This window comes from Chiroxiphia lanceolata, chromosome 14 (assembly GCF_009829145.1).
Source record: "Chiroxiphia lanceolata isolate bChiLan1 chromosome 14, bChiLan1.pri, whole genome shotgun sequence".
Taxonomy (NCBI): Eukaryota; Metazoa; Chordata; class Aves; order Passeriformes; family Pipridae; genus Chiroxiphia; species Chiroxiphia lanceolata.
Genome location: NC_045650.1, coordinates 2,606,187 through 2,617,390, shown reverse-complemented (window position 1 = coordinate 2,617,390; position 11,204 = coordinate 2,606,187). Strand labels below are relative to the sequence as shown.

The 11,204-nt window shown below is 61.1% G+C and overlaps 1 protein-coding gene across 1 annotated transcript; it reads right to left on the bottom strand.

Moving 5' to 3' along the window:
* Nucleotides 1-5,045: 5,045 nt before the first annotated feature.
* Nucleotides 5,046-10,726, bottom strand: LOC116793904 (tumor necrosis factor ligand superfamily member 10-like). Its single transcript, XM_032702117.1, has 5 exons — nt 10,426-10,726; nt 7,056-7,202; nt 6,752-6,788; nt 6,266-6,373; nt 5,046-5,948 (listed from the first exon to the last, which is right to left on the bottom strand). The coding sequence occupies exons 1-5, from the start codon at nt 10,675-10,677 to the stop codon at nt 5,512-5,514; spliced, it is 981 nt and encodes a 326-aa protein (XP_032558008.1). The 5' UTR covers nt 10,678-10,726; the 3' UTR covers nt 5,046-5,511.
* Nucleotides 10,727-11,204: the final 478 nt, after the last annotated feature.

Sequence of the window (11,204 nt, the reverse complement as noted above, 5' to 3'; positions counted from 1 at the left end):
TACCTGATCTTTGTTACTGTGTTGGCTCCAGCAGGGATGCAGGACATGAGGCACATGTGGGGAGGTTGCAGGGGTGGATGGATGTATCACTCCATACTGGGATTGGTGCTTCCCTTCCCTAGTGAGCTGTGGGCTATACCAGCTCCTGGCTGTTCCCCATCTGCTTTCATTGAATTCCTTTAATTTCTACAAAAATAATCCCTTTCTGGCTCCAATCTGACAGAGGGCAGGGTTAGTTTGGAAATCCTTCCCTGGGAGGGTGGGGAGGCCCTGGCACAGGTTGCCCAGAGAAGCTGTGGCTGCCCCTGGATCCCTGGAAGTGTCCAAGGCCAGGTTGGACGGGGCTTGGAGCAACCTGGGCTAGTGGAAGGTGTCCCTGCCCATGGCAGGGGGGTGGAATGAGATGAGCTTCAAGGTCCTTGCAGCCCAAACCAGTCTGGGATTCATCAAAACCTCTGTGCAGCAGAGAAACTGAGAAACCCCTTCCCTGGGGCACTTCCAGCTCCTGAGAAGTGTTTTGCCCTTTCCAGTTCTTGCTCTTTACTCCAGGAGGAGCCCTGGGATTCCCTTCAGCGGACAGCTGTGGATGCAGGGTCAGAGCTGGAGACGAGTAACCCAGGAGGAAGGGCCCTGAAGGGGGGTTACCATATCCTTTTTATGACAGATGATATTTGGGAGTCTCCTGGTTTGAGGGCTGGCTGTGCTCAGCTGTTGGATGCAGGATGGGAGCGGGGGGGAGGTGACTTTGAGCCTCCCTGCCCGGGGCAGGGGCTTGGAACGAGCTGGTCTTTAAGGTCCCAACTCAAACCAGTCTGTGATTCCAGGACTCCATCCTAGAGCTGGGGTTTGAACGGGGCAGAAAAGGGAGAATTTTCTTTAAAAGTTGGAATTATCTTTTCCTGGTGCCTCCAGCTCGTCTCACTGGGGAAATAATAAAGGGGAAAGCTGCGTGTCTGTGGCGCACGAGGCCCGTGAGCCTGGATCGAGCTGGCTCAGCACTTTCCTTGTGTACAGCTCCGTCATTCCCAAGGGCAGAGCCGGGGCGGGCCGGGGCCGCTGCCAGCGGGGATGTGTCTGCGAGGGAATGGGAAGGAACGGGGAGAACAGCCGCTGCAATCGGCTCCGCCGCCCCGGGGCTGCTGCGAGCCAGAGGCTGAGCAGGGAAAGGCAACTGGCACTGGAAAAGGAGAGCAAAACCCCCTGCGGAGTAAAGAAATCCCCTAACTTCCTCAGTGGACCTCAGGGAAGGGGCTGGGGAGCAGCACAGCTGAGATGGGATCGGACTAAATGGCCTTAAAGGTCCTCCCAACCCAAGCCATCTGTGATTCGTGATGGATGAACTCCGGGCTCCTGCCTGCAGCAGCGCCGGGTCCCTCTGCTGGGTCACGGTGCCCCAGCATTAATGTTTTCCCCAAGGGTTTAACGAGCATCCCGCCTCCTGCCAGCTCCACGAATCCTTCGTGCTGTAGCAAAAGGGTTTCTGTTTTTGTCTCCCCTTTTTCCAGGCTGAATTACTGCCTGGGGGGAGGCGGTGGCTGGTGAGGTACCCTGCGTACCCTGGGGCAGAGCGTGGGTGCCGGCAGCGATGGTGGGTCACACCCCGCTGCCTTTCTTTGTGTGCTTTATTTACAATGTCCCAAGGAATGATTTCCTGGGGCGGTGACGTGTTTTTTTGGAGTGGATTTCCTCCTCCGCCACAAACTCGGGCCGGGCTGGGACTTGAAAGTAAAACAAGATCTTGTCTGGGAGGAGATGGAGACTTGGAGGTAGTGATGAGGCTGGCTCGTAACAACAAACGGGAAAAAAAAGAGCCTTTGAACGCAGGATTTATTTAGAGACCAAGGTCGGGGCCTGTGAAACGCCCTGGGCTGGGCTCCTCTGCACTGAGGTAAAAGCAGCTCCTCTGCAGGGAGATAAGAGGGTCCTTTGTCAGTGGCTGCAGGAAGCAGTTTCTGCCTGGATTGAGTCCACGTGGAGAGGCCAGGAGAAATCAGGTCAATGTGGAATTGTTATTAGTGCAGCAGTGACCCCCCCACCCCTCTGGTTTAGAGCAGGAGTGGATCATAAACTCATGGAATGGTTTGGGTTGGGAGGGACCTTAAAGATCAGCCACACCCTGCCGTGGGCAGAGACACCTTCCACTAGCCCAGGTTGCTCCAAGGCCCGTCCAACCTGGCCTTGGACACTTCCAGGAATCCAGGGGCAGCCACAGCTTCTCTGGGCAACCTGTGCCAGGGCCTCCCACCCTCACGGGGAAGAATTCCTTCCCAGTATCCCATCTAACCCTGCCCTCCTTTGGCCCAAGGCTATCAAGGAAGGGTTGGGAGCTCTTGGAGCTGTCACCACAAGGATGTGCTGCCTGGGGAGCTGGAGCATCGGTTTTGGGGAATTTCATTATTTCATCGCACATGCTCTGAGCCGGAGGGATGTGCTGGGCACAGGAGGCGCTGGGAAAGCAGCCCTGGATTGTGTGGGTATGATCTGCCCCTGTCTTGGCACTGGAAAGCCAAACTGCTCCTCACTTTGGGAGAGGTTTGGTCCCTGCACCGAGGCTCCTGTTCCCCCAGGGCCCGTGTTGTGTTCCCACAGCACGTCCCCACCTGCCCTGGCCTCACCCAGCTCTGCCCTCAGCTGCAGGGAGGGATCTGGCCAGGATCCAGAGGGAAGGCCACGGCCTCTGCTGGCTGCTGAGCATGTCCAGCAGTGCAGTACCAGGGGAAACTTGGGGCACTGTGTTTGTAGAAGTATCTGAGGTAACTGCATGTTCCCCAGACTGAGTTAGACGCAAATGAAGTGAATTGGTGATGCAGAAATAGAGTTTCCCCAGATAGGGGGACTGTTGTGACATTATTTAGTAATGAATCTGTTGAAAGCAAATGTCTGTTGTGGCTCCACCACACCCCTCCTTCCAAGACCTCAAGCATTGGTGGTGTTTCTACTCTTGCTTGTCTTTAAAAAAAAAAGCCTAAAGAAAACAGATTTTGGGAAGGATGTAGCAGGATCAGCTCAATCCTTTGATGCAAAGTGATTTAGTGACCATTGACTTTTCCAATAGGAGCTACAGTGAACTTGTCCGGAATACTCAAGTTAAAATAGTGAGATGTCTTTTTAATAAACAGCTTTAAGAATAATAAAAAAAAATCTCTATGAGAAGTCTTCCATATTTTGGTTTATTTGCTTCCTCAGTTGGAGAAAAATGTTGCATCCTCACCCAGGTCTCTCCACACTTTTGTTCTTCTCTCTTCCCTGGAGCATGTCCTGGGGCAGGCAGTGTTGTGCAGGGAGGTTTTGGTGGAGGCTGGGTTTTTCTGCTGCCACCCATCCACGTGGTTGTCCAGGTGGGAACAGTCAGCCAGGCTGCATGTCCCTGGCCAGGCTGAGCCCATCTGCTGGAAGCACCAGGGCAGGGAAGGGGCAGAGGGGGGGGCTGAGTCTGCTCTGGGCAAACCCGTGCCAGTGCCTCACCGCCCTCACAGAGAGGAATTCCATCCCATCTCTCTTTGTACCACTCATCTCTCCCCAGACAGGGTGAGGCTGCTCTTTGCCCTGACGCTGGTGGAGTTCTCCTTCCCCGATCCATCCACCCACGAGCCCTCTCCTTTCCAGGAAAGCGGAGTGGCCCATGGCCCGCTGGCACCGGGCCCGGCTCTCCCCGCTCACGCACACGGGGCTGCTTTCCCTGCTTCCTTCCCGGCTCCATCGGGCCATGTCCACTTTAAACCCCTTTCAAAGGAAATCTTGGAACCACCTGCTGCATTCCTGCAGCCCTGGCTTGGCTGGTTCAGCCCTGAGCTCCCGTGGCTGCTGCCAGAGGAGCCAGGATGTGGAGCCGGGATGAGCTCAGTGCTCACCAAGGGGGGAGTTTGGGACTGGTGGGGATGCCAAGAGCCCTGGAAGCCCCGTTCCTGTTGTGGGTCACCAAGGTGGCTGGGACAGGAGGAGGTGGGAGGAGAGGTGGAGGGAAAGGGATCATTTTCAACGTGGTTTGGAATGGAAGGGTTTGGAATGCGCTTTCGGGTTTGTTTGCTTTGGGCAAGAGCCCAACGCGCCCCAGGGCCAAGTGCTGCAGAGCTGAGGCTCAGCTCAGCTCCCTCTATCCCTCCACCCCTCTGTTCCTCCCTCCCCCCGTGGTGACTGGGGATAGGGGAGCCCTGCCACGGGGGGATCAGCCCTGTGACCCCCTTGGAGGTGGCAGGAGGATGCTCTCAGTGCTCTCTGGCTTTGGATGAGTTTTTGGAGGCTCTGGGTGCCAGGGTGGCACCATGCCCCTGGGAGGGTTGTGTCAGCCCCCCTGGAGCAGGAACCTGCAGGAGATGGGGGCTGGTGAGTGGGAATGCCCAACACCTGGGGGTGTGGAGGGATGTGGGAACCACCTGGCTCAGCCCCCCAGGCCCAGCCAAGGATGCAGAGGGGGGGGGTGTCAGTCCTGGAAAGCTGTGGGAGCAATGGCAGGAGCCAGGAGCAGCCCCTGCCTGGCCACGGCGTGGTGGGGACCCACTGTGGCACCCCGGGGTCTGGCTGGGCCTTGGGCTGGGCCCTACCTGAACCCCTCTTTGGCCTCTGAGGTGGCCTCCATCACCTGGGGTGGGTTTGGTCCCTCCAAGGTCCTGCCATGACCTCTGGGCTCACCCGGTGCTGGAATCCTGCAGGTGAGGGACTGCCAGGGCTGGAGGGGTGAGGGAGCAGGGGCTGCGCTGATCACTCAGGGCTGGGGGGGACAAAATCCCCAAGGGAAGAGGTGCTTGGGCAGCAGTGATGGAGAGCTCCTGGTCCTGTGCAGCCTGGCTGGGGCACCACACTCCCCAGTGCCACGTGCCGGGTGTGGTGCCGGGGCTGGTGACTGCTCCGACGTCGCCGTCCTGCTCTTTGCCCTCCCTGGAGCCCATCACTGGCGTGGCCCCAGGTTTCTGATCTGCCCAAACCGAAACTCCTTCGCTCCTTTCCAGAGGCTGACACCGGATCTGCCCTCTCCCCGCAGGCAGTGGCCTGGGGGTGCCAGCCCTATGCCCCCTCTGGGGGTGCCAGCCCTGTGCCCCCTGTGCCGCTGCTCCCTGCTCACCCCGGCTGCTGCCCCAGCACCTCCAGCCCAGGGTCCCTGGCACCCACAGCCCAGCTGGGGCTGCCCCTGCCCGAGGTGGGGCAGACTCATGGAGGGTCACCCCATCACGGGGACACTGTGTCTTGCCATGGCGGGTGTGGCCCTGGTGCCCTTCCTGCTGCAGGGAGCCACTGGGAGGTGATGTGCCACCAGGGCTGGGATGTGTCCCATCATGCATGTCCTCTGTAGGTCCTTGGGGACCCTTCCAGGGTCTCAGGCTTCCTCCCACCTGGATGGTGGCCCCAAGCACAGCAGGTCCCTGCGGGCAGCCGCGCCTCGTGCCCTCTTTGGTTCGTCCCTCACCGCAAAGGACAATACACACTGGGAAGGACCCTGTGCCACCCTCTGGCCATTGGGCCGCTGTCCCGGGGCCACGTGGGAGCATCAGCGGGCAGGTGGGAGCAGAGGGGGTGTCAGAGGTCGAGCCGGAAGGCCCCGAAGTAACTGGCAGCTGCGTCGTTGTAGTCGATGGCCAAGGAGGACACGGAGACGAAGAGCTCGTCGCCGGCCTTGAGCTCGAACAGTCCGCCCTGGTAGAGCGCGTGCAGCCCATAGTCCGCCTCGGGGGCCCAGCACTTGGTGCCCACGCCCTTGAGCAGCAGGATGGGCTGGCTGTGGGGTGGCTGCCACTGGATGCACTGCACGAGCTGCGGGCCCGAGTCCTGGGCGCCGGCGCTGCGGTAGCGGAAATAGATCTGGGAGTACACGTAGTACTTGCCCGGCTGCTCGACCCGGAGCCGCCCGTCGCGGTAGGTGATGTTCTGCAGGTGGGAGTGCAGGGTGCTGTGCTCCCAGCGGGTGATGGCGTGGCGGCACGACTGGGACAGGTTCCCGAAGCGCTCCGAGGTTCCTGGGGAAAGGGAGGGTCACTGAGGGGAGCGGCCTGGCAGGTTCAGGTGAAGGGAAGGGGGTGGCTCTAACTCTCTCCCACTCCAGAGGGATGAGGAAGGTGGCTTTGGACTGGTCCCCATCTGCCACCCAACGTCTCCTCCCATGCTGGTCCTTTGTCCTTTGGGAGAGGTCTCTCCCCTGTTCCCATCTCGGAGACCACCTGGTGCCCAGTGGGGCTCCCCACCTCCTTGTCCTGGTCACCCACCCTTTGGGGAGTCCTCTCCCCTGTTCCCATCTTGGAAACCCACTGGTGCCCAGTGGGATGCCCCGACTCACCATCCTGGGTCAGGCTCTGAGGGCGGAGGGTGAGATGTGCCGAGGGCTTCCGGGCTGTTTTGGGAGGAACCTGCCCCTCTGAGGTGTTGAAGTAGCTCCGCCGGGCCTCTGCAGGACAGGGACAGTCAGCTGTAGAGGACCAAGTGTGGGGACACCCAGCCCAGTGCCAGCAGGGCAGGGAAATGCCCCACTGACCCATCAGAGAGGAAGGTTATTCAGGGTCTTGTCAATCATTATCTAACGTGTCTGAGCTATCCCATGGCCCTGGTTCCCTGGACTCCAGACAGGTGGACATGGCTGTCCCTCCAGCCCAATCATGGGACTTGTGCCCTTCACCACCCAGTGGGAAGGTTCTCCCCTCTCCCACCCCGCTCACAGCACCAGAGTCAGGGTTGGAGCCCACCAGCCCCCCCCGCTGCTGACATCCCGGTGTGTGCACGTGGATCCCAGCTCCGGCTGCTCCCCGGAGCTGGGAGAGGGACTCACCCTTCACCGCGCTCCTGCGGAGGATGTTCTCTGTCACCTGGGCCACAGAGAGGAGAAGGTCCCACGGTTAAAGGTGAAACAGGGGTTTCCCACACCCAGCTCCTCCTCCAAGCCCCCGTCACCCTGTTTGTCACACTGTCTCTGTGCCCCACCATCTCCTTGCTGTGGAGGGCCTGGGTCCAGCCCCCTCCTTAAACCATCCTTGCCACTCCCCCCCTCCTACCCCTGCAGGGAGGCGGATGGGCAAACTGAGGCAGGGGGGCAGCCAGGAGGTCTCCCATCCTCCCCTGGTCCCCAGGCTCACCGTGGCCACGTAGGCTTTGATGGTGCTGGCCAGCTTGAGGCAGGTCTGGCTGCTGCTCAGCTCCTCCAGGCTGGAGCCCTCGGGCTGCTGATTGAGCATCTGCAGACACCGCAGCTCTTCCACACTCCCCGGAGCCTGGGATTTCAGCTGGGATGGAAACAAACTGGGCTGTCAAACTGGGACGGACAGAGGGGGCAATGGGGGATCCAGTGGGGCCATGGACATGGGACAGCCACCTTCAGCTTGGCTCCTCCAGCATCAGGGGGGCTCAGAGAAGGACCCTGAGCTGCCCCAGTCCCAGAGCTGGCAGTGGGACAGGTGGCACCACCAGGATGCAAACCTGGCCGTGCCTCCTGTGTAGGATGGAGGGGGTGGTAGGAGGCTGGTGGATCTGAGTTCAGGCAAAGTTCTGTTTTTTTGTGGATTGGACATGCTAATCTCATCTTGTCCTCCCGTGATCCTTTGCAGAAGCCCATCCCAGTGCTTCTGGAAGCACTCCAGCCCCTTTCATGGAGTTCCAACGCCAAGTGGGAGGTGGAGGTGGAGGAGGAGGCAGGACTCAAGGACTCTTACAAGCCACAGAGCACTAAAGTAAATAACCCAAAATTCCCCTTATCCATCTTCTTATCTCTTCTTCCCTCCCCCGGGGAAAATGAGGCTTCTCCAGCTCCAGGAAGTGCTCACTGCTCTGGGGCAGAAGCTGCCCCACCAGCTCAGCTCCGTGGGCTCCGGGAGGCACGAGCTGCTGCAGGAGGCTGGACGTGCCTGGGCAGCCAGGGCCACACTCCTCCTGCTTCCAGATCTGAGCTGGGATTGCAAAACAAGCTCTGGCACAGCTTGACTCTTCCAACTGCCGAGCTGGGACCCTGAGCAGTGCCAGGGCAGCCCAGGCAGGTCTTGGGCACTTCCCTGTGCTGGCTTGTGGTTTGGGATGGGAAGCCTTCCCTTCCCCTGGCCAGCTGCCCTTCCCCAGCTGTCCCGGGGCTGTCCCGGCTCCGCTCTGGCCGTGGTGTGGCTGTGGTGACCGTCACATCTGGTGGCCACAGGGTCACCCCACACTGTGCTGCTGTCTAGGGCATGGGGAAACTGAGGCACAGATGGAATGGCTGCCCTGAAATCAGTGTGCCAGGAGCTGGGAACAAACACACTGGCACGTTGGCCACCCTACCTCTGTCACATGGGTGGTTTCCAGATCCCAGGACAGACCCGGGAGGCTTTGGGTTGTCACCCAGGGCTTGGCCACCTCCAGCACCCCCAGACCCCTCCCCTCCACAGCTGTGGGTACTCACTGCCTCACACCAGTATGTGCTCACCTTTGGGATCTATATCCCATCTACATGTGGATATGCCTCTATATCAACAGAATTTTAGGATCAAAACAGCCTCTAGATCTGCAGAATATTGGGATCAGGATGGCCTCTCTATCAGGAGAATATGGGGATCAATACAGTCTCTAAATCCATAGAATATTGGGATCAATAGAGCCTCTAATCTGCAGAATACTGGGATCAATACAGCCTCTAGATCCACAGAATACTGGGATCAATAGAGCCTCTATATCCACAGGATATTGGGATCCATACAGACTCTGTATCTGCAGGACAGCCACGTGATGTCAGATTGAAGGGATTTGGGTTCCTTTCTGCACTCTTGTGCCCCTGGCTGGACCTGCCAGGGGGCACGATTCCCTGTGGATGGGCTGCGGGTGACCCCGGAGGGTGTTCCCTGCACACACCTGCCCGCCCAGGTGGGTGCCGGGTGGTGCCAAGGCAGTGAATCCCGAGGGATGGGGCTGTTCCCGTGGCATCCCTGCGGCGGGTGCGTGTTCGGGCAGGGCAGTGCACACACCTCCAGGCTGCCCGGAGCGCTGGCTATGGAGTGTGCCCGAGGAACCGGGGTCAGCCCGGCCCGGGGAGCTGCTGGAGCGAGTCCAGAGGAGACCACGGAGATGCTCCGAGGGCTGGAGCCCCTCTGCTCTGGAGCCATGCTGGGAGAGCTGGAGGTGTTCAGTCTGGAAAAGGGAAGGCTCCAGGGAGAACTTAGAGCCCCTTCCAGGGCCTAAAGAGGCTCCAGGAGTCTGACTCCCTGTTCCCAGCACAGATCTCAGGAGGGATCCAGTGACCGGCCGCTGAAATCAGCCCCAGTCGGTCCATTTCCGTGGTTTCCCCCTCCCTTCATCTCTTCCCTGGGGCTCTGTCTCCCTCATTCGCCTGCTCTCTCCAGCGCCTTCCATGCGGCGCCTTTCATGTAAATCCCTCACAGCGGGATCACACGTGACTCAGGGATGGAAACAAAGCCCAAAGGAGGGCTGGAGCCCTCTCCAAAGGATGCTCCAGACAGGCTGTTTATTCCTCCGTGGGCTGGGCTTTTCCCTTTTCCCCGTCTCCGGTGCGGTTTGTGGAATGTCTGGCACTGCAGGACTCGTTTCTTGCTGGACCCTCAGGGATGAGGGTGCCCTCCACGGCGGCCCCGAGTTTCCCTCTCCCCGTGGATCTCTCGTCTGGTGTTTCCCTGACGCTGCTGGGGGTTGTTGTGGGTTGGAATCAGCGGCTGGGGGGAGCTGGGAGGGTGTTGGCAGGATCATGGCCAAGTTTGTCAGTGATTTGGCCCGAGTGACCCCACGGGAGGTGGGAATGGCGGGATCCCAGCACATTTGTTGGGATTGCACAGGAGTAAGAGCACAAGAGCTGCTGGAATGGGGAGTGGTGGTGCTGGTATGGGGGGTCCCAGCATTTCACAGAGTGGGTGAGGAGGATTTGGGGGTCCTGGAGTGTGGAAGAGTTGGGAATGGAGGAAGGGGAAGATGAAGCAGGAACCAGGGGTCGGCGGGGCCCGGAGCCCAAGGAAATCCCCCCAAATCCACTTCTGGGGCTGGAGACTCTGATGGGACCCCAGGGCAGGGCCCCCTTCCAATGAGGACCTTCAGCTCCAGGCAGAGCCCAGGACAAAGGCTCTGTCTCTCCACATCTGGATCCGCGACAGTGTCCACCCCTCCCTCCTCGCCTCCACATCTGGATCTGCAGCTCCGGGTGGAGCTCGGGCAGTGTCCACCCCGCATTCCACATCTGGATCCGCGGCTCCCTGGGGGGCCGGGGGCAGTGTCCACCCCCTCCCCTGCCCCCACATCTGGGTCCGCGGCTCCCTGTGGAGCTGGAGACGGTCTCAACCCCCCATTCCACATCTGGATCCGCGGCTCCCGGGGGGCCCGGGGCAGTGCCGATCGCTGCCGTGCCCGGCGGGCAGAGGCGCGGAGCGGGGAGCGGGCAGAGCCCTCCCGCAGCCACCGGCACACCCTCCCGGGGCCGCAGCCGCGCCGCCGGTCCCGGCCCCTCCCGGAAAACGGGGCGGGGGGTCGCGGGACAAAGCTCACCTTGGAGATGGCCATGGTGAAGTAGACGAAGAGGCCGGTGGTGGAGGCGATCTGCACTGCCAGGATGGCCATGACAGCCACGCTGCCCCACAGGGGACCGCAGCGCCGCCGCCGCTGCCCCCGCACCGCCCCGGGGCCGCCGTCCGGACCGGGAGCGGGGCCGGGACCGGGACCCTCCGCCAGCATGGGCGCCTCCGAGCCGCCGCTGTCGGAGCGCAGGTAGTGCCCGGCGCTGGGCGGGTGCGGGGCCATGGCCCGGCCCGGTCCCGCTGTCCCGGTCCCGCTGTCCCGGTCCCGCTGTCCCGGTCCCGCTGTCCCGGGCACCGAGCGGCGGCAGCGACCCGCGGGGGCGGGGCCAGGGCGAGGCCGATTGGCGGAGGGCGTGTCTGGGGGCGGGGCCTGCGACCGGAGGGGCGGGGCCTCCGCGGGGACCGAGCGGTGACACCGGGACTGACGGTGACACCGGGACTGAGCACTGACACCGGGACTGACGGTGACACCTGACCGAGCGGTGACACCGGGACTGACGGTGACACCGGGACTGAGCACTGACACCGGGACTGAGCGCTGACACGGAGACCGACGGTGGCCTTGGGGTTGCGGCTCAGGGGGCAGCGGGGCCCAGGGAACAGGGCGAGGCCGTGGAACAGCGGGGATGCCGCGTGTCCCCAGGGAACCGCAGAGTGACACTTCACGGGCAGATGGCGACAGGACAAGGGGGAATGGCTTCCCACTGCCAGAGGGCGGCATTAATGGGATATTAACCCCTGTGAGGGTGG